The following is a 27,905-nucleotide window of genomic DNA, read 5'->3' as shown; positions in this document are numbered from 1 at the left end:
ATATTGTTTGTAAAATGCAAAATTGGAATTGGTTTTTTGTTTCATGTGTCATTAGGTCTGACGATGAAGAGAAGAGGCATATTGAAACTTTTTTATAGCTTTATGGCAAACTACAGAAGGGAAAATTCATTTTTATGACTTTAGAGGAAAAATTTCAATTTTTTGTATAAAAAGCATTAGATTTATTTTTTATTCAGCTATCAGACGAGCTACTTACGACTTTACAGAGCTAAAATATTTGAAATTCACGTGTGTTCATTTTTTTGTACAAAACGAAGTAATTAGCCAGCAAATGAAAAGAATTTTTAATGCATCTGAATCAATATTTAGTTTAGAGTCTATACACACGTTTCACAAATATCTCAATAATACAATCAGACAGGAATTTATCATAAAATGATGTGCTCATTGTCATTATTTTGATTATTAATAAGCAATGCATATGATTTAATTTGCATGTGTGGTTCAGATGGTTCAAATAGCTTCTCCCCAATGTATTCATGATATTCATCATATGTGACAGTCGATATCAATGAGAAATCACGTTGCTCTGCAATTCTGGATGTATAATAATTTGTACAATCAACGGTTAGTGCCTGATATTTTAAATATTTTCCATTTTCAATGCAATACTCAAATAGTGCATTGGCAATGCCACGTCCACGATAGTCTCGATGTACGGATACGATGTGTATATGAAGGGCCTCGGGAATATCCAAACGAGTACAATAATTTGCCTTCTCATCAATATATGATAAAAATCTCAAAACGTCAGCATGCTTCTCATGTTTCATTGATTTTGATGCTTCCAAATTTCTCTCGTGCTCATTTGGTAATATTGTTCCAGCAATTAGCACACCGACAAGTATGCCATCGATAAATCCCATTAATGTAGTATTACATTTTATGCAGGACATTAAATAATCATCATTAGGTTGCACTTTCTCATGCTTTATTCGATGCGATACTTCCAATGGTTCAACATTATGAAAATGATCGTAAAGAAATTCATGAATGAATTTCAAGTCACGCTCGGATGCAATATGAACAACTATTTCACTCATCACTTGTCAGACACTTATCAATGACTGAAATATTTCTGAAACATATTAAAAAATTTGTTGTAGTTTTTTTATTTCCTCAATATAAGTAGTAGAATTTCTTTAAATGAATGTTAGTTAAATACTAAGGGGACATTTGATAATCATGTGACATGCTGCACATTTCATTAGAAAATACTAAAATCTTCCTACAGCGTGGCATGTTATCCAATGAACCCCGATACTTATGTCATTTATTTATTTATATTTTAATTGGAATTAATATAAAGTGTGGTAGTTGAGTAAATATTATCTACAGGAAAAGATGAACAATATGTGGGATGGATGATATTTATGAATGATGTTGATTAAAACAGAAAGTGAGCTTGTGTGTTTTTTATCAATTTGCATTTAGGTTTTAAATATTTTTACTCACTTATGTTCTAGATTTCAACTTGTACTGAGCCTTTAGACATAGTTACGATTCTTTTTAAACTCATAACATGTTCATGCGACACATAGTTTGGGTCTTTCTTAATCTCATTCTTTTGTGACTAATTTTCTATGTCGTACGACATGCCTAGCGGTCAGAATAAAAAATAGATAGTGCTAACCAGCTATTAATCAACATATCAAATGGAAAGTCCAATATTCATGCATAAGAATTAAATGTGATATTCTTAAGAAATTAATGGTGATTCGATTTTTCGGGAATGTTTGACATATCCATGACTTGTCATTCATGATGTTTAAAATTTTTCTTGAGAAATATATTCATAAATATGCTCTGTGAGAGCAATAATAATTAAATGTCCATTTATATAAATAGCAGACGCTAAACGTGATGTTTTTCAATATTATAAGCAATAATTAATTGCTAAAAATAGCTGAAAACTTTTAAAAAGTCACTTGTTATAAGTACTACATTTGTGATATGGAAACGGTGCCTAAGAGTTCAAATAGGTTCAAATCATCACAAGACATAATTATTTATTTGCGAAATACGTTCTTATTCCCAAAAAGAACAATCGAATTAATGGATAAAAAGCTATTATTAAGTCTATATCATCAAAAAACAAGAAATTCAGTTCAGGAACATACAATTTATTTAAATTAAGTCCATAAGATCTAACAACAGTATGAGGTTCTTTAGGTATAAATACTTTCATGCCAGCAAAATCATTATATTCATCATAAGTAACAGTCGATAACAATTCCATGTTGTACCTTTCAGCAATTCTCGATGTAAAGTAGCTCGTGCAGTCAACAGACAGTGCCAAATATTTCTTATTTATTGCATTTTCATAATAAGCTTTAAATAGCTTTCCAGCAATTCCTTTACCATAATAATCTTCATGAACGCTAATCATGTGAAGATGAAGTGACTCAGGTACACAAAGACGATTACAGACATCTGCTCGTTCCTCAATAAATGCTAAAAATTTCAAAGTATCAGCAAATTTTCGATCGTTTACAACATTCGCCATTTTCAATGACTCTATGTGCTCATTCGGTCCAATTTTGCCAGCTATACAAATTCCAACAAGTTGATTCCTTATGTCATGTGCAACAAATGAAGTTTCATTGAGAATACATTCTCTTATAAATTTATCATCATCTTCATCTGAACTTGCCAATTGATTATTTTCATCTTTCAACTGATATGCTGTTAAACTTGGTTCCGCATTTACAAAATGCAACTCAATAAAGCTTACAATTTCTGATAAATCAGCTTCATCAGCTATTCTTATTATGATGTCAGACATTGTTGATAGAAATTGAAATTGAAGAGATTGGATTTTGAGTGAGTAAATTGAAAATGCAGTCGATGTATGGGATACAATCTTCTTTTATGATGTCTCTGCAAACAAAAAATAATGATAATAAAAAAGTACACAACAATGGCATGAGAGCGATAAAGTTTATTGATAAGATATAATATAGTTAAAAATTATATGAATGAGGTTCAGTGACATTTTGCGGGATTGTAATTATGGTCAACTATTATTATGAATGATTAAAGATTTTTATTGATCTATAAATAGTGATAATGTAGAGTAGATTGACCTAAAGGATTAATAAAGCTATCTAGTGAATGATTTTCTCAGCATTAAGTGCATCTAGATAATGAAAAATTGACTTTATGTTTGTCTATAGATAACTGATAAAATGTGATTCAAGGAAGTACTTCATTGGTTTTGAGAGAACCCTCAAGTGACTCCGCAGTAGCAACAATGCATATAAAATTGCATAGACGTTTAAATTTATTTTTCAACCTAATTTCAGACAACTTCATTTAGATAATTTCTACAAATTACTACTCTCCATGCAGACTGCTTAAAATACTAAAGAATGTGTAGCAGTAAATGTAGTAAATAATAAGATGAGAATGTTGACCTATTACACAAAGTCTCAACATATTCTCACGTTTTTAAGTACTGACATGTACTATTTTCCTTTGCAAACAAAACCTTAATAATAGAAATTCAAAGACGTCCCAATAATAATCAATCAAATTCAAAACACCGAAAATATGATTTATGTCTTTGTCTTCAATACTATTGGTTATCAACATTACATGTTTTAAATAGTTATGACGTCACTCGATATTTTGAATTATTTTAGTATTCCAATACACACTATTGAATGAATAGAATATTCATCCAACTTACAAGCTGTCTGTTTGATAAATAGGTAAAGAATACTTTACATCAGAGGTGGACAACCTTTTATTTATCGTGGCACACCTTGGTGATAAGCCTCGACCGAAATCGCACAATACAAAAGATTTATGGCCAAATATTGGCGGAACACTAATGTGCCGTGTACTGGTTGTCCACTACTGGTTTATGTACTAAAATGTAACTTACAGAAGATACTCAATTTATTATGTCTGGAATTACTTTTGAATTTCAAAAATATGAACGACCTTGACTTTTATTCCTTAATTTATCTAATTATTTAGTACACTACGCGACTTACTCATGCTTCATCACATGCACAACGCATACTGAACTCTTAAACTTTCATTAATAATCTTACTACTCACAAATACATCAACACTTTAGACACTCATTCCAACACACGAATACAAAATAAATTAGAAAGTATGTTGCAAAAATCTACTACAAAAAACATTTGCCAATTAAAGTGTGACAATGGGAATTGGAATATTAATTGAGATTAATTAAAGTTAGTTTTGGGAATTTTTGTACATTTACATGTCAATCTAATTTGTCATATGCAAGTCATATGAGTCTAGATAGGAACGTTCTCAACCATAATTGAATAATTCCTGCATTCCTGACTCATCATGATTGAATTTATTAAAAATATGAAAATTTCCCCAACCACTAAAGTAATTTTTGTAAAAATAATGCAGTAATTCCGTGACATCGTCCCATCTTAAGGGACGAAGTAAAAAGAAGGAATCAACTTAATGAAAATTCCTGCAAAATGTAAAATAAGAAGATACAAAAACTTTTTTTTTTAATTTTTTCCTTCCCTTTTTTTTGAGCGACTGATTTTTATCATGTCCTTTTAACTGGTTTGAATTTTACTTGCTTACTTACATTACTTCTTACTTTGACAAAATGATATTAATTTTACAGTCATTTTCCGCAACCAACTCAGGGACAGTGGATAAAAAATAGACAACATTATAACCCTTTAAAATAACTTCTCTTTGAAAATTGAATTAGGAAAAAATGAGCAAATAAATGAGGGAAGTCAGTCAAAAAAGAAAAATATTTATATAAAGAGAAGATTGCGAAATTTTAAATCGATTTGAAATGGCTTGAACGCATTTTTGGGTCTGAGTTATTCAATTGCTTGCCTTCAGACTATACTTACTTACTTACTTCGCTGGCCGTACAGATCAACTATGATCCATGGCCTCTCGCAGATTTCGCCTATAACTGGTTCTATCGCCCGCCTCGGCCTGCCAATTGCCAATACCAAAAGCAATGCTGTCCCTATCGACAGCTTCCTTCCAGGAGTTTAGCTTGCCTTTAGACTATAACTGAGTGATATTGAGCCAAGGTAGCTCGATATGGAATACATAGAGATTGATTTTGTAATACTGGCATATCCAACTACAAGCTGACGATTGTCAAATGCTAGCAGGTTTCAAAGGTCATCTAAGCATGTCTATGAATCATAATCGATCTGTATAGATAGCAAAATTAATAAATTGGGGGTTTTGGTCACAAGACTTCGGGAATAGGACTCCAGTTGGATTCCTTTCTTTTCCTTTCCTTTGGAAAGTCTGTTTCTAGTTGAATCGGTTTCTAAACAAGAGCCTTGTCAACCCTAGTTCAAAATCAGATGGAAGAAAGCTTCACAACTTTAACTGACATTAGGATGTTAAAGGCAATTGCAGCATGCACAAGGAAAAATCCAATTCAATTCAAAGACACATAGGCTCAAGACAAAAATGATTCAGTCAATCTTCCTCCTCATCTACAATAAACATGCTACACAAAAAAAGACTCCTTTCCCTCACTCGTCCTTGTTATTTTTTTTTTATTCAATCGCTGTCGTCGTATTCATCAACATTCACTGTGGGTTGAGAGATAGAGCATTTAGATGTAAGTAAACAAGCTCTTAATAATGTCCATCTCAAAGTAATTTTGCCCCTTCTTTTTAAGTGGAAAAAAGAGGAAATAAAAAATGAGATTTTTTTCATCACAATCAATTAACTGATATCGCGCGACGAGAAAAAAAAGAGTCTAATGGGCTGGAAGAAAAGAAAGAATGAAAAAAAAAGTTGACACAGTAAGGACAGAGGAACAACAATAACACGAATCACAAAAGCGTAAATTCTAAATGATGATAAGATATTCAATTTAAATTCAACAGAAACTGATGAAAACTGTTGGCAAAATATACAGAAAATGATTTTTTATGAAGTGGAAGTAAAATAGAAGGAGGAACAAAAAAAATAAATTCTATAAAGCTTAAAAAAATAAATAAAACTCCATTAAACGATATTACATAGGACAGTCGGGAGAAAAAAATGAGTTGGGCAAGTAAAACAGAATTTACTTCCACCCTCATTCTTTTGAGTCAGTCCATACCTCCTCAGTCGCTTACAAATCTGTTATAAAGGAAGGAACTTCAAGAAAGAAAATTCTGGCCGAGTTAGTCTCGTTAAAGGCAAAGAAACCGTTTTTAACCCTTTTAATGCCATCATCGAGTTTTCTCAATGTCGTAAAATAATTCGAGTACATAACAAGCCGAAACTGTTATTGAAACTTAATTTCCCTATTGCTTTATTACTCATGAAGAAAAAAATGTATAAAGGAAATAAAGTTAAGAGTTTCCGAAGAATAATTTGACTTAAAATATATTTCGTAGTTGAGGATTTTTAAAGGAATCTTAAAGTTGATTATGAGCTTGAATATTTTTGAAATTCAGAATATCACAGCATGTACAGATTGATGATTTTCACTTGGTTAGCTTTGGCAATTTAACTAGTTGATGGCAATTCAATGTCCGATTGATGGTTAATTCTAACGTATTTTTGTACACTTGGTCATGTGATGTAGACCGAAGACAGCTTCTCGATTAACATTATGTCACATACTAATAGGAGTATATACCTGTAGCCTGAGAATCATACTAAGGAGTATAGCTTAAGAAACTGTAAAAAACTGGCTCATGGGAAATTTGAATTGTTGTTAACTCAAGTAACTCAAATGAGGGATGAACTATTACCATATGAAATCATCCTTCGTGTAGAAGCCACATGGCTTCCAAATGCAAGTCAAATGTTGCTCGGGTAAATCCATTTTTTGATTTAATTTATTTTTCATTCTATGTTAATTTAATAACTATAAAACGACTTGTTGATACAAATATTCACCACAAAAGTAGGCAACCCACAAAACACAAGTTCTTCAAGCCTAAGTCAATTTACAATTCAAATAAAATATTCCAAATTAATAAATAAAATATCCCTTTAATTACTTAAATTTCTGTAATAATTTAATATTCTGCCTTAAAAATAAACATCATTTGTTCCTCATTTCCAATATATTTCCATGTTAAGTTTAAATAAATTCATTTTGCTGATGTCAAACATTGAGGAAAAATAAAAGAAAAACAAATATTTTTGATTCCATTTGAATAATTTTTCCACTTAATTTCTATCATTAAACAAATTGAAACAAGTTGCCGTTCTTCTCATTCTTCTATGTCTTGTCTCTACAGAGCAGAAGTGAAAACTCAGTGTCAAAGCTATCAGATTTCAAAACATTGTTTTTCTTTGCAGTCCTCTATACACAGCATCAGTAAAATTTTAATGTTTTTCCTTCGCCTTCCTTCTTTTTTTAATACTGAGAATTGATATCGAACCTTTTTTTCGAAATAAGACGATTACTTTTTAAGGTTTTTTTCCACTAGAGTAGCACAAATTTTATACTATTTGTTTATTTTGACTAAGGAACATTTAACTTTTGTCAGTGAATATATTTTCATAGTTTTATCGATGAGGACGGGCAATTGGGAGCATTTTAAATTTGGCTGTGATTTTTTACCTCATAAAATTTTGCTGTGTTTTGGGGTATTGTGGATTGTGGACACGTGCTTGTGATTTGATGTTGGACAGAATGCAGTTAAGGAGCGGACGATGACTAAGTGACTCAATTAAACTAATAACTGATCAGTAATGAATTAATTTCGAAAGATTTTTTATCCATCTTGCACTCCAGGCTGCATAATGTATCGAATGTGATCCGATGCCATAGTCACAGTAGCTTAGAAACGCCATTTTCGTGATCCATGACCTCTCTTAGTTGGCATCTGATGCTGATTGCCGTTTGCCAATTTCTAATATCAAATGCTTTTCGTGTATAAGCCACTATTTGAATTTTTCAATATTTTAATGCAGATTTTTCACCGAAAACAGCTCATTCATTCTACACCGATTTCCTCACATGCACAATATTATTTCCCTTAATAGCGACAATAATAAATGAGAATGGAAAGGATGTAGCATTATAATTTAATACATTTAAATGTCCCTCAGCTCCTCTTCTCTCTCTCTGTATCTTATCTCTTATTTCTTAAAATGCTGGTAAATGGTCGTACAGAGAAACAAGAAAATTGCTCGTATATGTACGAGGCATCATTGGATGCAATAAAACGCGTCTCATAAGATGAAGAAAAGTTTCAAGTGGCACACAAAAAAAAAGAAAAATAAATTATTCGCTCTTCTCTTAATCGTTCTCCCAAAAATGTCATTTATCACTTGTGAAAGTGCCTGGCGCGCACAAAAAAAATATAAGAGAACAGCAGAAGCATATCTACACATTCATTTATATCCTCAATGGAGGCAATAGTGTGCCAAATACACACATCACATAAAAAATAAAGAATGAAGAGAAGTGGGAAAAGGAACAAAAAAAAATATAATTTTTCTCGCTTCATCTGAAGAGTCGAGTATAAGCCTCGTTTCTAATTCAAACAGCAGCAACAGAAGTAAGGCAGTTTTTGAAATAAATGCTTTTTTCGTCTTCCCATTCCATTTGAGTCTTTGGCTGGCATCAACGACACTATGGAGGCTATGTGAATAATATTATTATGATGGTAACATAAGATGGGGTAAATAGTATTTTATTAATGTCTAATGCTTCAAACTGATGATTCTCTTTTCTCACTACTTGCCTATTCTAGTCTTTGACCGACATCATCATCATCTCTTATGAGAAATGAAGAATAGCACAATGGGATAATGGAATGATTTCTTTTGTAATAATGTCCGTGAATCATGTATGATAATGCATGAAATGGACGTACAATAAGAAAAAAAAACTCACTCAATTCATGTGCATTTTATGATAAAAAAAAGGGAAAGAAAAATGAAAAATTTGAATCTTGGTCGTTTAACTAACTTTTTCTTCTCTATTCACGTCCATTTTTCTACCTCATCGCATTTACTCATCTTCCTGATTTACATATTTTAATGGCTGACTATCTGCATTTTTGTGGACTTTTTGAATGCTTTGGCTTCATCTGAGGTTGAGTTGTTAGAATTGATACTCAAGCTATGTCCTAAGCAGGGTCCAGTCTCATAATTCACTATATTGTCGTCGCATTAATCCATGTGTCGTGAAGATTTGTACTCGATCTTGAAGACACAAGGCGTAGAAAAGACGAGAAATCTGTGAGTCAAGCTTGAGGTTGGGTTTCAGCCAGAGTACAGAGTCTTCTGTGGTGCTCTCTAAAAAGATTGAAAATCATAGCTTAAGAGCACATACTGCAGTCAGCTCCTGATGAAAAATAGTCTCTTAAGACTAAAATTAACTCAGATGGACATCCAATATTTCCTCCACCTTCCGTTTCTTTCAACCATTGTTTGTTACATATTCACTCATAGATCATAGTTCATCTCATTGAAATTCAAAGGATGCCACTTTGTTACTCAAGAAAGAAAGAGGAAAAAAATGAATAGAGAGCCAACGAAAAATGATATGAACCTAGTGAAGCAAACTAGAGTGAAATATTGTTCGAAATTTCATCTAATAAAAGATTCGGGTTTGTTATGTGAGTTTTTAGCGCATTTTTGAAATTTTTTTCAAAAAGGTAGCTTAATAAGACACTTTGTTCGGTCGTTCGGCTGACGTTAAAAACTTTTTATCTAGACATCGTAGAGAGCTCGGAATGGTTTTAAAAGATCAGTTCCATAAAGTTATTGCGGCGCCGGGCATTTAAAAGTTTCAAATCATCGCATAAATACTATAATTAACAAATTTTCATTTTCATACACAACAACAACAAAAACATCAACACGTTTTTTCATTGTTTTACAGTGTTCTTCAATGTTTTTCGATGTTTTTATAGTGTTTACTGAACAATATTTGAATTTTTTTTGACCGTTATGAGGTTTAAATTATTAAAATCCGTTATATGATGAAATGCTTAAATTTCTATTATGGTAACTTGGAATTAACTGGATCTGGTTTTGTTGGTCTGGAAGTGACTTGGATTCTACTGGATCTTGTTTTTGTGAGTTAGGAAATTAAATGGAAGTGACCTGGATCCTACTGGATCTCGTTTTTGTGGGCCTGGAAGTTATAAGGAATTACTGGATCTTGTTTTGTGAATCTGGATCCTACTGGATCTTGTTTTTATGGGTTTGGAAGTGATCTGGATCTTACTGGATCTTGATATTGTGAGTCTGGAAGTTGTATGGATCCTGTTGGATCTGTTTCTATGGTAGGAAAATTGATTCCTATTAATATCTATTAATCAATTACTGATCGCTGGGACAAAAATGCGCTTAAGTCCCTCGATCAATAACACGAGGACTTTTGTAATTTTTACACATAGTTTGGTTCACATATATGAATATTTTTAAATGATCAAATAATGGTATTGTAAGTTTTGGGTCATTGCTAAACTAGCTGGAGCATCTTTGGAATATTTGAACATACTCTATCCTTTGAAGCCTTCAGCTAGCTCGGGCTATTAAGTACTTTCAAATCAACAGCTATTATTGAGCAAATTCAATCCATTTACTGACATTTTCCCGTAATTTTCTACAAATTTCCAATTTTCTAGTATCACGTACACTACCTGGCATTTTCTCCATCAACGATATGATTTTCTACTTCCTAATAAGAAAATGTTCAACTACATAAGGAACTTAAGCACATCATAATTTATTGCCGACTAGTAAAATGTTTTGGCTGGTTGGCTGACTGCTGGGAAGCAACTAGACTCTATCATACATATATATACATTAAATACTGAAGAAGTTGTTATCAGTATACTCTTAATTATCTCCAACAGCATGGAGAGGAAGAGAAAGGAGGGAAATATCAATGGACAAAGTAGAATTCGTTATAAATTACAAATGCTGAGTATGTTCTGCAGACATTCATTTGTTCATTTCTCATGTTTTTACTTACATATATACTAATAATTCTTGTTTTGTAAGATATGGACAAGAAATAAATGAAGAAAGGAACGAAAAATCTCTTGGGAATCAGGAAGTGCATAAGAGTTTATTGTAGGTACATAATAGAATTTAACAAGGGAATTAAAGCAAATGACTCATGTCTATGGCACTATGTCACAATTGCTGCATAATACCTATCTAATATTATTCATCAAATCCTCTGAAATCCTTCCAGAAAAGCAACAGAATCCAATCAAAATGAAATCTTTGAACATTATTATCATCATATTAATCTGATAAACATCTCAAATATCTCATAAATCATTCCTGTAAATGAAGTAACAAAAATATGTGGAACGAATATACAAGCATCAAATGATGCATCAAGAAGTACATTTGATTTAATATTGAGGTAAAACACATTGTATGTATAATATACAGCATGAAACATGCTTGTAAGACACATCTCGTTCTCGTTTATATAGTAATACACTGGATGTAAAGATAGGAAAAAGGAATGAATTGAGACTGAGGTGGAATCTTGAGGAATGCATTAGACATAACACATTTCATAAGAATCAAAAAGGAGGGAAATGGATGGAATGGGAAAAGAAATATATATCCCAACGATGCGAAAGAGCATCAGCAGCATAAAATGGGATTTAAAAGCTTAAAATAAGTTTCCTTTTTACCTTGCATTTCTTTACTTACATAAAAATGAAGAAATGAAAAATGAACTCTCATGTGGCATTTAAGGAAGGAAAGAATGAAGGGACGAAAGATGGGTGGAGATGCAGCAACGGTTGTTGATCGTATTTATGGCATAAAGTTAAATTTAATGTAACTTGCAATTTCTAAATAATATTTCTTACTCCCATCCATGCTTGCTTTTATCTTTTTCTTCTCTTTCATGTGCTGTTGAAAGTTCTCATTCCAGTGTCTTTTCTTAATCTTTTCGTTTTTAGCCAGTATTTTGGATTCGTTGAATTTTGAGGGAATGGAATGACTGATGTCATCAAAGACGCACGTTCTAGTATAACGAGGTGATATTCAGCTGCTGTGTCAGTGTTGCAATAGCTTGATATTGAAGCTTTGACCATTTTGTCATCAAGACCATTCAGCATATCAGCTAGACCAGTCAACCATAGCTTAACCCACTAAAAATGCACCTTTTCCTTTACATCATCAACTAACTTTCCCACCAGTCTTCCTTTTTATTTCGCCTTATAGCTTGTTCGTGATTCACTTTATCCACCAATGTAGATATCGCCTGCCAACATAACAACAAACGGGTTTAAATAAAAAAAAGGGAAGAAGAAAAAAATGTAAGTAAAAAATTTATGTCTCAAATTTGCTTTTCGCATTTTCTTTATTCATTCACTTACTTAAGGATTGTAAACATCATAACAATTCTGTCTTATTCCTGAGAACATTGACGACTGTGAGGAACGAGCGATAGAGCAATTTTTTATTCTTTATTCTTTTCATTCAAGACAAGAATTTTATAGTCGCTTTTTTCTCATGAAAAAAAATAAAAATGAAATACTTTTAAGATGAATGTATTGAGTATGTGTATATGCTTCTTTATGAGATATTAAGTTCTAAAAATTATGAAGTGCTACAGGGTTTTGTGGGATGTTAGAGAGGTTTGTTAATTTGTTGCTGAATTTTGTTTATTGGGTGATAGGGAAAGGAGTTGGAGACAGGATTGCAGTTGGTATGAGTAGGAGACAGGATAGCTCTTGGTATTGGAAGTCGGCAAGTGGTTGACAGGCTCAGTTGCTATGTGAAGGAGATCATGAATCATAATTTATCTGCCAGTCTTGTTAACCTGAGTAGCACAATACAGAAAACCGAATTTTCGGAAAATTCGATCAAAAAATGGATCAGCAGTCCGAGTAGTCTCGCGTCTTAACGTCAACACGGCGACTTAACGTTGTTCTAGCAAATGCGTTGTGTTTTTCCGGATAAATAAGTAATTAGGCCTTAAATTTCGATTCCAAAACAGATTTAATTGATTTATAAATCATCAGATGCAGTGCATGTGGTTGAAGCCTAACCAAATCAGCAACAGACCCAAAACTCATCGCCTCGAAAGAAAAAAGAAATAATCAAAATTAAATCAAACCCTGCAAATTTATTCAACGCCAAAACCCATCTCATTTCATCTACACAATAGCATAACGACATAACTGTTGTAACAAGAGGCAAGAGCAACAGCACCAAAAGCAGTAGTAAGAAGCACAAAGCACATAACAACAAATTTATTAATGTCATGAATGAGAAGAAAAAAAAATATGAAAAAGCATCTTTCCATTCTTGTCCCAATCTATCTTTCTCACTCGCCCCTTCATTGTAAAATACTTCACTTTTTTCAGGGTCTGAACACAACAACAATATTTTTATTAATAACAAACATAGCGCGAACGACATAAAAAATCGCAAACGACGCGACTTGCGAATGAGAACATAAAAAAAATTCTTCATGCAAAATATGTATATAACGAAACAATTCTAATTTATGTTGATGTTGCCGAGTACGAGAAAGAAAACGGCAACTTAAGATTTATGTCGCATTTTACTGGCTTTTTGTGTGTTTTTGTTTCCATTCCTTTAAAACAAAAATAAATAAATTTGCTTAAGAAAATAGCAAAAATTTTTAGTTTTACATATTCGAATTGAATTTTATTTGTCTTGTTTTGCACTAAACATCCAGCCTTAAGTGAATGAAATTTAGACGGTGATGACATTCGGTGGTGTGGGACGAAGCAACATAAATTGCCAAACAGTCGAAAAGATGAATGGGATATAGTTTATGTTAGTAATGAAAAGGCATTATGTTACATTTTGTAAGTTTTAATGAAAATCTACTTCTTGATTTGGTTTGGGAAGATCCTTAGGGATGTGTTTGGGGGAAATTGATGGGCTGGTTAGTGATATGTCGGGATTATAATGTGAGAAGTTCTCATTTGAGCCTAGATCTTAGTAAATACTTGTCTAGTTACTAGTTGACACAATTCTATACTATAAGACACTAGTAACTAGTAGTTCAGTTACTCTTAGTATGTTGAGGACTATGAAGAGTCAGTACTCAAGTTGAGTTGCTGCTAAGATGTCGAACTGCGACAAATCATCGAATTATGTTTAATTTAGTCATTAAAAAGATTAAAGCATAGGACAATCCAACAAAAATTTCCCACAAGGACTGCAGCAAGCCTCAAGAAAATAATGTTTATGCGGCGACTTGCTTAAACTATTAAAGTCAATGAGCACAATAACAAGAAGAAATAATAAAAATGAAAATCAAGAAAAGAAAAACAAAAAAAATCCCGTTCTCTTGATTTGTAGCGCATGACAGCAAATATAAATGACATAATTTTGTGCCGCAAGATCGTGTTCTTTTATTGCAAGCAATTATGGATGAGGAAGGGCCTTCAATTCTTCTTCCTACTCCACATCTCTTTTCTTTTTTTGGTATAAAAATATTCTTTCTCTTTTTTTGTGGCAAATGAAAACAATTTTGTACATTATTCATGACTTGAATGCTAAATAAAAAATATTTTTTATACTTTCACATATACACAAAATATTTCTAAAACAAAATGAAAAGTTATTTTAGGATTTAATTCATTTGTTGCCACAATAAAAATCGGATGAGGAAAGATTTTTTAATGGAAAGCATTTTTGACTAAAATAAAGAAGGAACGGAGAATAGGAGGGGGTTGGAAAGGATGTAGAATTGTGAATTGCATGTGAGAAATTGGGAGTTAAGGTGGCTTCGTGTCAGATTGGCTCTGTGCCTTTTGTAATTAAACACATCAAATGATGGATTCAAGACCCGATATGCACTGCAATAGAAGCTCAAACTCTTCTAGTGTGGACTTCAGGCAGGATTACAGGCTGAGAAATGAAATTCAGTGATAGTGCCAGCTTTAGGTGTAATCTAAGGGAAGCCATGCATCACAATTGATATGTATGGCAGGAATGTCATCCAAAGAAGGAGTTTAGATACAACTTCATCCTGTATGTCTTGATTTAAGTGGAAGATCTAACAAAACCCTCATTCATTGAACTGTTTCCATAATTCAAGCATTATTGATCTTATTTGCATCACCATAATCACTTAATATACTTTCTGCTACACAAAATAAGAAGCACTCATCACAATTGATTCCAATAAAAATCCTATAAAATCTCCCAACCATCACATTTAAATACTAATGCACCGAAAATCATTCAAAATCACATTTTCCCATAATCAGGAAATCGAATTAGTAATTGAGCATATCCCAGTCATCCATCTCTGATTTGCCATAGAGTAAAATCGGAAGAAGAATATTTTTAACTGACCAAAAATTTACCTTCCGTCTCTTCATCCAATAATAAATTCCATTCAACCATTCTCTCAAGAGATGACAATCCATTGAACCATTCCTATAAACACAAATAATGATGATAAATAAAATTTTCTTGTGGGCGAATGTTGGTGGTTTTAAGGCATCGCTCTCTCTCTCTATCTCATTGTTTATTGGATATAAAAGACCAATTTATAAATATACAGGCATTGCTGTATTGTCAGAAGGTGTCTTTAATAACATAAAGACACACACAGGTAGAATTTTCAACAAAGATTAAGCACAAATAAGTAACAATTAAAATTTCTACATCCGGAATTTTCAATGTGTTCCGGAATACGTTCAGAGTAATTATGATGCATAAATAACAAGTGCGACAAGGTAGATAGAATAGATTGGGGTAAAAGGCATATTCATACATGATAGGATAGGTAGGAAATTGGGTGGTTTTTGGGTAAATTTTATTCACAAAATAAGAGAATTATTGAGCAATGAGAGCGAGAGTTTGAGGGGTCTGGGCAATATTGTTGCATATTTAATTGCAAAATGCAATCTGTGATTTTATGTTATACTCCACATGAGCATGCATACATGCAATACGTAGCAGACATTGGCCACAGAAAATATATTTTAACATCATGCCATGCTGGAAAATTTTTGTGGAGGAGGGGTTTGTGGGGCGGAGAGGTGAAATGAAAAATTTTTCATTAAATTTCAAGTAGGTAGCAGTAGTTTGTGCCTTGATTGACGGCACTTGATGAAATTCAATTTAAATTAATTTGTACATGTTGTTCCAACAATTTTGCATTTTGAAATAGCTCCGGCAATTGTTATTGTTAATTTATAAGCATTTTCAACTTGTTGCAAATTATATTCATTGCAGCAAAACTTCTAATTGTGTTTTCGGAATGACAACAGACAACACAAAAAAAAATTACATCTCGTACACATTTTGATTTAATTTTAGAAACGAAAAATTGTCTCTCTAATTAAAATTTGCTATGCAGGTCCGTGATAAAAAAAAATTTAACATTTTTCATTTCATTAAAATAATTTTCTGTCCTAATTCTTAAATGGAAGTGTGATAAAGTGCCTTAAAAAAAATCATCCTGAATGTGAAGCACATTTTTCAATGGAAGAATAATTTATAGATTTCCTCACAGTGTGAAATGCGTCATTAGCAAAACTTTTGTAAATGTCTATAGAATGGATGAATGAAACATTTTTTAAGGTCAGAGTTGGAATTTTATGCTGTAGTTCAGTTGTGGATGGGGTCTTTCATAGCTCTAACTCAATAATTTGTATTAGCACCCAAAACGGCCCTTAAATTCCTCATAATAAAGCCAATACACCACAGAGTCACCTCCTTATTACCATCTCAATAAAATTGAAACAATTTCAATTCCATCCCTGTCGTTAGACATCCAACAAATGAATTTTATATTCATCCAATGGAAAATGAATTGACTCAGCACTGTTGGATATTCCATTCATTTAAAAAGTACATGTGATTGCGGTAGATAGTAATTTTTTTTATCTTAAAACAATAAGGAAGTAAAGTAATTGTCCTGTGGGCATGTAGCACAAGTGGATATGCTTCAATGTTAAAACAAACGTTTAATTTAACACCAAAAAAGGAACCGTAAATCATATTTTTTCAATCAAACTCTTTATGCAGATTTTGTGTAATTTTTCGTACACATATTGTCATTCGTATGATGAAGGGATGGATGTGAGTGACGTCTATAAAAGAAATGATTTGAGTCTAGCAATTATGGATTAGTTGGATTTTAATGGAGTAATTCTAGTGAATGAAAGGATCTGATTGTCCAGGTTAATGTAGCTCTGGGACGACTAGGTAAGGAACAAAGCAACAGAGTATGAAACATCATCATCAATCCACCCCCACCTTGAACAGCTTGCAATTTTTTTTTCATCTCGTATAATTATTTAAATTTTGATTCAGTTTCAAATGGTGTGATGTGTGCGGTTAGAAGATGGAATAAAGGAATTAACAAACAATGAAAATTACTGGACATTGCGCATACATATGAGGAGTTAGAAACAAAAGACGATAAAGTCACAGAAAAGTGATTGCGGTAAAAACCAATTTCATTAAAAGCAAATTAATTGCAAACGCTTGCAATTTTAATGAAATAAAAATATAAATTCTTCTTTTCCTATTTCCATCCACATTTCATTCATATATGCTTCATTCTTTTATTTCACAATCAAATTATATGTACATGTTGCAAAAAAGAAATGAAATGAAATCTGTATGATATCTCAATTTCGAAATATGAGTAAATGAATGAGAGCTTTTAGCAATTAAATGCTGATGTAAGCAATATACATTGTGATTCCAATAGATGAAGAGCAAATTAAAGTGATATAAAAATATGGAAATTTTTGCAAATAGAAGCAGAGGAAAATTCTTTTTTATGATTTTTTTCCAATTCCGTTCGTTTCTCTTTCGTTTTTCGATGCAATAAAAATCAAGGAGATTGAGACGATTATGAAGGATATTTAATAACTTTTATATCATTTTCTGCTTGTTCATGTCATATTTAATTGAGATACGAAGCTCAATTTCTTGTTTATTAATTAATTTGCTTTCCCCCTCGTTTATCTATTAATGACTTTTTAGGAATCTAAAGTGAAATATTGCTTAGATGGTCTATTAGCTATGATTGAATTCATATTTTAAAGGCTGTAATATTTTGAATTTTTTATGGATAGTCATAGATCATAACTTAAACACTGATATAGCCCGTGGAGTCCAAGCATAGTCTAACCTAAACCAAAGTGGAACAGGCTGCGAAAAGTCGATCGTACGCCTATTTACAAGATTGACATTATATGGTAAATTCGAAAAAAGTCATCTACTATACAATTAAACATCGGATCGCCTATTCCTAGTCTGTTCTTCTTGTTAAAGAAAAATATTTAATGATTATTACATTTTATGATATTTAAGAGGATATCCTCAGAGATTTCAGGAAGAATTTCAGAGAAAATTTGGTCGTATTTTGGATTTAACTCTTGGACGATCAAAGAACTCTCGGAAGAAATTTGTCGATTGGGACAGTATTGCACGCAATTGCACTTGATATAGAAAATTAACTGACGGAAGATAGCGATACAGTCTGCCTTATTCACCTTTTGACTATAAGGAACATGGATCAAAATTGATCTGTATGGTCAGCAACCTAAGTAAGTAAGTAATTTGTATTTAACTGCAAAACTAAAGAAAATCCGTCAACTAATCAGCGTCGAGTTTGTATCATGCCAAACTCAGCGAAAAACTTAAAGCAATCATGCCAAATAAAGAACGCATTTGATCATCAATAAAGAAATCAACAAAAATTCATCAATATTTCATATAAATTTTTCACTGTCCAGACACAATTCACCTAAAAAATTGATTAAACTACAGACAAAAAATTAATTAAAATCACAAACATTTGTGGAACTTATGTCACATCATAAGCAATAAGATTTAATAACTTTTAAGCGGCTTAGTGAGATAATCTTTGCAACTTTCATCAATTTTTGATAATTATCCATATTTTGCGTGATCAAACTTCACCACCAAGCATATACATAAACATGAGCATAAAAATGAAGTAGAGTGCAAATGACTATTGAGCGTCATCAATATTATATAGGTGGCAAGTGGTAAGCTTTATTATTTTTATTGATCTCCCATCCTCCATATACATTTTTTTGACCATCATCATTGGCCATTAATAGCAGACAGTGAATGAATGAATCAATGAATGGAATTGAGCGGGGAGTAAAAAAAAAGAAGCAATATTAATTTGGAAGCGAAGTAATTTGGTTAAATGCCCATCAATTTTGCCAACAATGATAATAGCCACATAAAATATGTTTTTTCCAAATTAAAGAGCATTAAGTGTGAGAGTAAAAGGTGAAAATGATTGGATGTATGTGGAGTGAGATGGACAATTTATAGGGAAAATGAAAATGAGCTGTGGCCAAACGGAGAATCATATAAAATAATTAAATTCGAAATGGTTTATTGCCTTGATTGACTTTTTGGCCTATACCACGGTTATGGCTTCTGATTAACCATAACTCCTCGTCGTTAATATTCAACTCAATTGACTTGACCTGATGGAAAAGTGAAAGGGGTTGTGGCTTAATGACCATTGTCAATAAGATAATTTAAGATGCCATAGTAATAAATTCAATTTGTAATTTAAATCTCTTACAATTTGCGACACACAACAAGCATTTTTGGCATGCTATATCTATTGCATCTGTAGCAATTGAATGAGAATGAAATAAAATCTTAAATTATCGTTGCGTCATCAATAAATTGTCCTGTATGTAATGCCACTTGTAATTAGATGTGTGAAAGTGTGCCGTTTATAATTTTTATGGTCATTCGGCCAGCACAAAAAAATAAATGAAAATTGCTATGCTGTCAGTAATAATTAATTGTATACACAGATATACACATAAAAATTTGCTCATATAGGAGATAAATGGAATGGAGATGAAGACAATAATAAATGGACCATTTAAAAACTACTTTTTGGACGCCAGGAAGATAATTTTTCTTCTTTTTTCAAATCTCTTCCTTTTTTTGTTGTGTGGATGTTCTGCAATAAAATGTCTTCACATAAATTAATGATTTTAATTAGAGGAAGTTTTGTGACTATAAATTGAGGATGTATTATTATTTGGCAGATTTGCATTGACATTTTATTGTCTCAGAAATTGAAATATTTGCATTTTTTTAATTCAATAATACTGAAAATCACATGAATACAGTGCCTGACCTGTCCCGGAGAGCACACGAAATTGAAATAGCACAAAATCTAGGCTCAGGCTGAAATGACTATGGCTTGAAACCTGTAATCATCAAATCTGGTCTGGGGTCAAAGTCACGCTGACCTGGGGACAAAAGAACACTCACCGAGTGCCTGATTTTCGACCATTTCTACAGCGTGTGCTTTCCGGGCTTCTTAATAACATATTTAAAACTTTATTATTTGTTACATCCAACTTTATTTATATTTTTGTTTAAACTTGTACTTATCAGCATTTATACGGCTACCCCGAACTCCACGATAACGTCTTATCGCGTAACCTTCAGACGTAGACTCTAATTACGTAACTAATATGTGATTAATCATCAATGAATTTTTTTGAGTGTTTGTCTGTTGCTGCCTAATTTTTGTCACTTTTCAGTCTTTTTTAATTGAATTTTGTTTTGATGCCTCACAATTTCTTCACAAATGATTTGATTTCAACATGTGGAAGAATTGGATTAAAGAGCTTATATCCAATTTTTTCATGATATTCATCATATGTTACCATCGATACAAACTCCATGCCAGTTGATTGTGCTATGTGGACGGAATAAATTGAAGTGCAATCAGCACTGACGAGCGTATAGCCACGCATTTTCGCAATATGAAAGCATTCCTCGAAGAGCCTTTTGCCTAAAGATTTTCCACGATATTTTTTATTAACAGTCACACCATGCAGATGAATGGCTTTCTCAACACCATATCGCTCACAAACATTCGATTTTGCCTCAATGTGAGACATGAATTTTAAAATATCACGCCATTTTATGTTTGTCGTCTGTTCTGACTCTTCCCATGACTCTTTTGAATAGTTTTTAGTGATTTCTCCTATACATGCTAGACCGGCGATTTCATCATTTTTATTAGAAGCATCAATAGCCATTAAAATATTGCCTTGAGGTAATAATGATAACAGAAATTCTTCCTCCATGCTGTCATCCTCACTAGGATAAGCTCGGTTTATTGGCTCTTCGGGGAAAAAATGTTCACGCAGAAATTCAAGGACTTTATCATTTTCTGATTCACTTGCAACGCGGAATGATATTTCACTCATTTTTTTGATAATTGAAGTCTGAGCGAGCTACTTCATATGACTTTATGTACAATACTGAACAAAAAATGTTTTTTTGGCTTTATCGCGGGGATTTTTTTCTGATATCAAGCTTGTGTGAAGCTGTCAAAAACAGAAACACATATGACAATACAAGCATAGAGTTTTGTATATGAACATTCATTGATTACTTCTTATCAAAGTTATAAATTGTTGTATTTAGTACTCAATGTGTTATACGATAATTGCACAGTTTATGTATGTATGAAAAATGTTGGAAAAAGTATTAAATTAATAATACATTTTTGGAATTATGAGTGATTATTAAGAATTATTGATGAATACTTTCGGCTATTAATGTACGTCAGAGGTCACAATAAGCATGAATGTTCATCGAAATAATGAAGTAAACTCATGTTTTCAGCAGTTTTCAAAACAATCAAAAATCTTTATCAAACAACATGCACTTAGAGCCAAAGCTCGAAGGCAATTCAGATTTAAATATTAAAAAGTCGACTTCGAGGTCTTGGTTGAACTAAATTTCAACGTTTCAAGTTTAGATTCAATTTATAAACTTGACAATTATGAATATTTCGACTAATCTAATCCAGTTGTATTGACTTTGGATTGACATGTAAATAATGTAGCACAAGAATGATAACAGAAGCCACTGACACATGTAGTAACCATCAGAATTCATCTTAATTGTTGCTGCATTCCTTACTATGCAAAGAATTGCCGGGCACAAAAGCACATGCTATAACTGAAAATCTTTCATTGGAATTTATATCAATTAAATAGACTAGCAATGTATGAAATATCAATGTGTCAATAAAGGCATACAAGTCTTTCAATATTATGGGGCCGGAAACATGACGTCTGACCATTGAATTTTGATTTTACTCAGAATTCCTCTTATTTTAAAAATTGTGAAATAATCACATATTTATATGCATAACATGTCAATATTAAATGTTATCAATTGACAAATTGTATTATTCTCAATAAAGGCTAATTTAATAAATATAATTTTTCAGTTTAATAACAAAAATTGTTTTCTTTTCAGCCAATATAATACCATATTGACTAACACATCTCTATGCATATAACATCCTCAGAGTATAAAAATGCTCTTTGCGTTCATAATTAAATCAGTTTTAATTTGCATTTGAACAGAATAACTTAAGTCTCAAGTAAATAATTCAAAAATCTAAGTGACAAAGATGAAAGACCAAATGCCAACAATTCCTCCATACCCACAACCAATGGCACCACCGATGAATGATCAACCACCTCAATACATCCAAAGTAAGCTTCTTAAAGTCGATTTAGTATGAAGCATATTTTTTAAAATTTTATTTCCAACAGATCCAGCACCACAACAAATTTTCGTTCAACAACCCCCCGTCTTAGGACCTGATTCAGCTGTTATATCGTGTCCTCATTGCCGTGCCAGGATCTCAACAGAAGTGTCTAGCTTTACGACAGCAAAAACTCATTATATGGCTTTCTTAATCGCAATTTTAGGCTGCGTTTGTGGTTGTTGCTTGATCCCATATTTTTCGAAGAGTTGCCAATCACAAAAGCACACTTGCCCTTACTGTAGAACTACCATCGGTATTTATAAGTAAAATAAAACATCAGCTCTTTGAGGAGTTGATGCTGACTGCGAGATTCTAAGTGAGTTAAAGAAATTGTTAAGAATATAAAGAATAAAAACAACGATTTAATAAAATTTGAGCTAGTGTTTGGATGAATCACCGGAAATACCATTTTATTTATGTGAAGAGATTTTGGTTATGCCTATCTCAGTTTTGCTAATTTACAAATTTTGTCTGTTAACTTTAATCATTTTTATGAACAAATAATATGCCTCCAACTTAATGCTTGAAATTGATAAAAACAAAAAATACTCCTATCAAGAGTTTCAATGGAATTCCCACAAAATAATTCATTTCAATAACAAAGTCAGTAAACGGTCTCTAAGTTAACATAACGTATTGCAATGTGATGCGTTATCAGCATCGTAGCGTTATGTATGAAACGCAACAATCTTGGGGAATTTCTGAATTTTTGTCTCAAAAAACCCAAGAAATCTGAAGATTTGTGTCCAAAGAGTCACATGAAGTTGACCTCTATCACGATTAAACCTTGATTCAACTCCTTGTGATATAAAGGTATATAGGTGTGAAGAGAAGGATCTGTGGATCTGCGATTTTTGTCATACGCCTCACTCAAATGATGAGAATTTGCAAGATTTAAATCATTCTTAATAAATGTAGACTAGCTTAACACGAACTACTGTTTTGACGACAAAATTACTTAGAAAGACTTAGGCAATCCTCTCTAGTATGTAAATATGATCAAAAATAGAATTTATTCCAAAGTTATAAACTCTATCTTCACAGCCCTGAATCAAATCATAAAACAAAATCCAAAATCAAGTGATTCACATGTTAAATATCGCTTGGTTCAATTGTTCATTCATTTCAGCTTAATCCTTTTATTATAATCTCTCTTATGTGCTTTCTCTTGAACGACCTATATCATCATCATCATCATCATCATCTCAATTCTCTCTCACATCTCTGAATGCCATATCTACATACATACGAGTAGTATTTTTTGGCAATAAGAAGTAGTCGTAAGCAGCAACAGTAAGGGAAAATGAATATATTGTTGGTGGGAGGATGAAAAGCAGTCAAAAAGAATTTTTGGCTTTAGTTATAATGAAAACACATGCCTTTAGTCGTCTATCTACCTGCCTTTCTTTCCTCATCTCCTTTAAACTCTTTCCACGACTGTCTTTTTTGTGCCTTTTGCACATTCATACAAAACAGAACTATAATATAGTAGATTATCATATTATATGATATTCACAGAGAATAATATGAAAATTTATATTAAACTAGATTATATTTTAGTAACTTTTTACGTCTTCTCTCATCTCATTCACCTCACTTCATTGTACGTATGTATGTCTTTTTTGATAATCTGAATGAATTAAAGTGATATCACTAAAAAACGAGAGGAAATTAAATGCTGAAAAAGGGAAAAAGGTGATGTAAAATTGAAAGTTATTGAAGACCACAAAAATCTATCTAAAAGCCCAAACTACAATCTACAACAGAGACTGTAAGGGATGAAAATGGAATAAATTTTTAAGGCATAAAGTAGATAACATTGGCAGTAGGAAAAATATATGGAGTAGCGAGAATTCTTAAAAGACTTTTAATGAAATTTTATGGTTGAAAGATATTGCTATCTCAATGGGGAGAATGAGTCATCATAATTTACAGGAATTTTCTATACTTTTCTTATGTCCAATGATACTTTACTTAAAGTTGGGTGAATTGGGAATTTAAGAGGTGGATAAGAGGTATGTATGACTTGAAATTCTGGATTTTTTATGGCTTCAATAAGTTTGAGTCTATCAAATGCTTAAAATTGGAAGTACAATGGGCCTTGTTTGAAAGTTCGATAATGTAACTCGGGTAATAAGTCATACAACACACTAAGAACAAAATCAAAACAATTCAATTAAATCCAAATGAGAATTTCATTTATCTTATCGTATTTACCCCCAAAACTTCCTCATTTACTCATAACCTTCACATTCTACTGCACTCATTCATCTTCTCAAGTAGTTTTTGAATAATTTATTTATTAAGGAAGTATCTTTTAATTAATTGAAGGAAAAAGTGAGGAAGAAAATTTTAGTTTAGTAAATCATTCATTTAGAAATGTAGATAGGAAAAACTTTCAACTTGAATTTTCCATGACTTTGATTTAATTATTTCATTGTGGTTTCAACTTCTAATCTTCTTGTAAGATGAATACTTTTTGAGTCAATGAGATAACCGCACTTACTCATAATATCATGAATTTAATAATTTTTTTTCGTTGTGAATCAGTGAAAGTTAGTAATTTTTTGGGAAGGTATTTAAGTGATATTTCGGGTTTGATGAATGGAATTTGAGATTTGCGATGAATTCATTAATGTATTGATTTATATTTAGAGCATGAGATGAAACTATTTTGTGATCAGGGTTGTGAATATTGGCATATGTTTAGGGGAATTTACAAAGTTATGGATTAGCTCAAATATTGAACAGATAAGGTGCGAACTAATGAGTTGTCCCGAAAAATTGATTGAGTATGCTAAAAAGTGCGATCACTTAGATGAGTACGCTCATTGCCTGTAATGGGATGTCGTGACGCTGAGTGGAATCGGTTAAAGTTGACTAGAGTCGAGTTAAGTCACATCGATTCGGATCGATTTAAATTTAGTCGACTTGAGTCGTTTCTAGTAAAATGAATTCAACTATACACAAACTTGCTTAAAATTGACTACTTCCAAAAAAGTATATATTCAATAGCAACTCACAAGAACAATCTTTATCAATTCCATCGCTGTTAACACACTAACCCTAGCTAAATTCCATAGCTTCTCCATATCAGCACTAATAAATTCTTCTATAGTAAATGAGAAAAAAATTGAATTCTTTCCTTTGTTGCTGTAATGAATTGGAAGAAGAAAAATAAATCTTTAATTCCGATTATTTCCCTTTAATTTACCTCTCAAGCTAGCTAGCAAACAAAAAGAGGAAAAAAGAGCTGCAAAATTATGCTCATAACAATAGCTCGTGGGTTTAATCCACTCCTAATCCATTCATTTAATATTATGAGCGGAAACTTTTCTTTCTCAGCTTCATCTGTACTTAGTAAGCCACCATTTACCCTGTTATATTGTGCGTACGTATATAGCAAATAACAAAAAAAAAGTACATATGGATGGAAAACAAAAGGCAGGCAACAGCAAGCTGAGTGAATAAAAGAAAACTTTTTCCATTTAATTATTTTCACTTAATCACGCATTATAATGGCACATTGTGCACGTAAACAATATTTATAGCGATTCATCAGGAGCATGCTGATGATGATGATGACGATGATGAAGGAGAAATAATTTTTTTTTTAAATAAAAGAGATGCAGACAGAAATAATTTATGGAATAAGTTTTGACTTGAGAAAGTGCTTTTTTATAAAGTTAATTGATGAAGTCTTGAGACAATTTATATATGTAGCTATAAATATAGAATGATTAATGAAAATAAAACTGCTGTGCTACCTTATGTGCGGGATGACATGTGTGTATAATGCATTAATGTTTGACATCTCCACGAAATAATTTATTTTGTTAAATATTACTTTATTTATGGGGGTTTGTGACTCAATGTTAGATTCAAATTTCAATGCTCAGCTATAGCTTAGACTCAGCCTTCAATACCTGTACTGGACTTGATCTAAGACAAATTGGGTAAAGCTGCTAGCAGCGACATCATTAGGTCATCGTATCTCGTTAATTTCTAAAGCTACAAGCATGACTCAACTTTAAAGCACACAAACTCCAAATCCCAACTTTATCAGCTCTTATTATTCCAACGAATTAAAGACTCGTGTTGGACATCTTGTAAAATAAATTTTATCAAATAATATAATCGAATGAAATGAGACAATAGCCAAAAGCGATATTGCATTAATTGAAATCCCAGTCTTTTATAGCATCTATAATGGAATTTTATCTATATTAACATCAATGAAAATCAAAATTCATAAAAGTCAACATGTACGCATGTTTAATATTATTATTAATAGTACAATAATATGATGTGATGTGATATGATATGATAAATAAAAGCAAAACGCGTAGCACTTCCAAATGACAACAATCTAAATACTTAGATACACATACACAAAGTAAAGCAAACAGTAATAGCAGTCAGATAGTAATCGCATATAATCCTTAATGAAAACATCATTTATTTGCACTATGTGACACTTTTCTTAAATCTCCTCTTCATTCTTTCTCTTGCTTTCTTTTTTCTCGTTCATAATCAAAAGGAGATGTCGACGTCAACGGCAAATGATGATGATGAGGAGAAGCTCAGCTTATGCGACGAGGCTAAAATGAACCTAGCTCGAAAAAGAATGTCATCACACACATGCAATGTCAAATGACAACAAAAGCCACACATATAAATGTTTGTACACAAAACCTTAAGATAGCGTCAAGTATAGGATCTTGAGTGGTGGTGTGGATGGATTTAAGTGATTGGGACGCATTTTTTGGGGATATTTGCTTTCTTACTTACTTATTTCGTTGGCTGTACAAATCAGTTGCGTTCCAGGGCCTATTTCAGTTGACGTCTAAGAATGGCTCTATCACAGGCTGTCCTTTGCTAATTGCCAATACCAACTGATGTCTTAATTCCTAGGCAAAACGCCGAAATGAAGTGGATGTGACCTGACGCTTAGCTTGATGCAATTTAATGGAAAATAAATAAATTCATCCAGCATATCGCGTATACAAGTCATGAGTGACCATTTCCATTGTTCTATAGACAATACCTGCCTAGACAATCTGCAAGCATTCCTTCACATCTAATCCACAAGAATCCGCAAAAAAGCAGCAAGAAAAGAAACGAAATCTTGTTGATATTTCATCGTTTATGTTGTTGTTTTGCTTGTGTCGCATAAGAATGTTATTAAAACGTTTTTATCTTGTAATTTTCCTCCTTCTTATTATCTCCACTCTATGTCTCTTCTATGTAATCTGGATGATGTTGATGATGCGTAAGAAAGAATAAGAATTAAGAGGAAAAAAATAATTTTTGTTTTTCTGAGGGTTGAGATGAGTGGAAAATGAGTAAA

The 27,905-nt window shown here is 32.2% G+C and overlaps 3 protein-coding genes across 3 annotated transcripts; all 3 read right to left on the bottom strand.

Moving 5' to 3' along the window:
- Positions 1 to 302: 302 nt before the first annotated feature.
- LOC139094572 (arylalkylamine N-acetyltransferase-like 2) lies at positions 303 to 1,099 on the bottom strand. Its single transcript, XM_070645661.1, has one exon. It carries the CDS (start codon positions 1,062 to 1,064, stop codon positions 390 to 392), a length of 675 nt encoding a protein of 224 aa, XP_070501762.1. The 5' UTR covers positions 1,065 to 1,099; the 3' UTR covers positions 303 to 389.
- Positions 1,100 to 2,026: 927 nt separating this feature from the next.
- LOC139094422 (arylalkylamine N-acetyltransferase-like 2) lies at positions 2,027 to 2,806 on the bottom strand. Its single transcript, XM_070645460.1, has one exon. It carries the CDS (start codon positions 2,804 to 2,806, stop codon positions 2,027 to 2,029), a length of 780 nt encoding a protein of 259 aa, XP_070501561.1.
- Positions 2,807 to 20,001: 17,195 nt separating this feature from the next.
- LOC139094637 (arylalkylamine N-acetyltransferase-like 2) lies at positions 20,002 to 21,229 on the bottom strand. The gene has a single exon (XM_070645764.1). It carries the CDS (start codon positions 21,192 to 21,194, stop codon positions 20,550 to 20,552), a length of 645 nt encoding a protein of 214 aa, XP_070501865.1. The 5' UTR covers positions 21,195 to 21,229; the 3' UTR covers positions 20,002 to 20,549.
- Positions 21,230 to 27,905: the final 6,676 nt, after the last annotated feature.

The sequence above is a fragment of the Chironomus tepperi genome, unplaced genomic scaffold (genome assembly GCF_022539635.2).
Source record: "Chironomus tepperi strain 1889 unplaced genomic scaffold, CSIRO-AGI_Ctep_v1 contig_354, whole genome shotgun sequence".
NCBI classification, from domain to species: domain Eukaryota; kingdom Metazoa; phylum Arthropoda; class Insecta; order Diptera; family Chironomidae; genus Chironomus; species Chironomus tepperi.
Note: the sequence above shows the minus strand (reverse complement) of the source record. Positions and strands in the feature narration are given on the sequence as shown.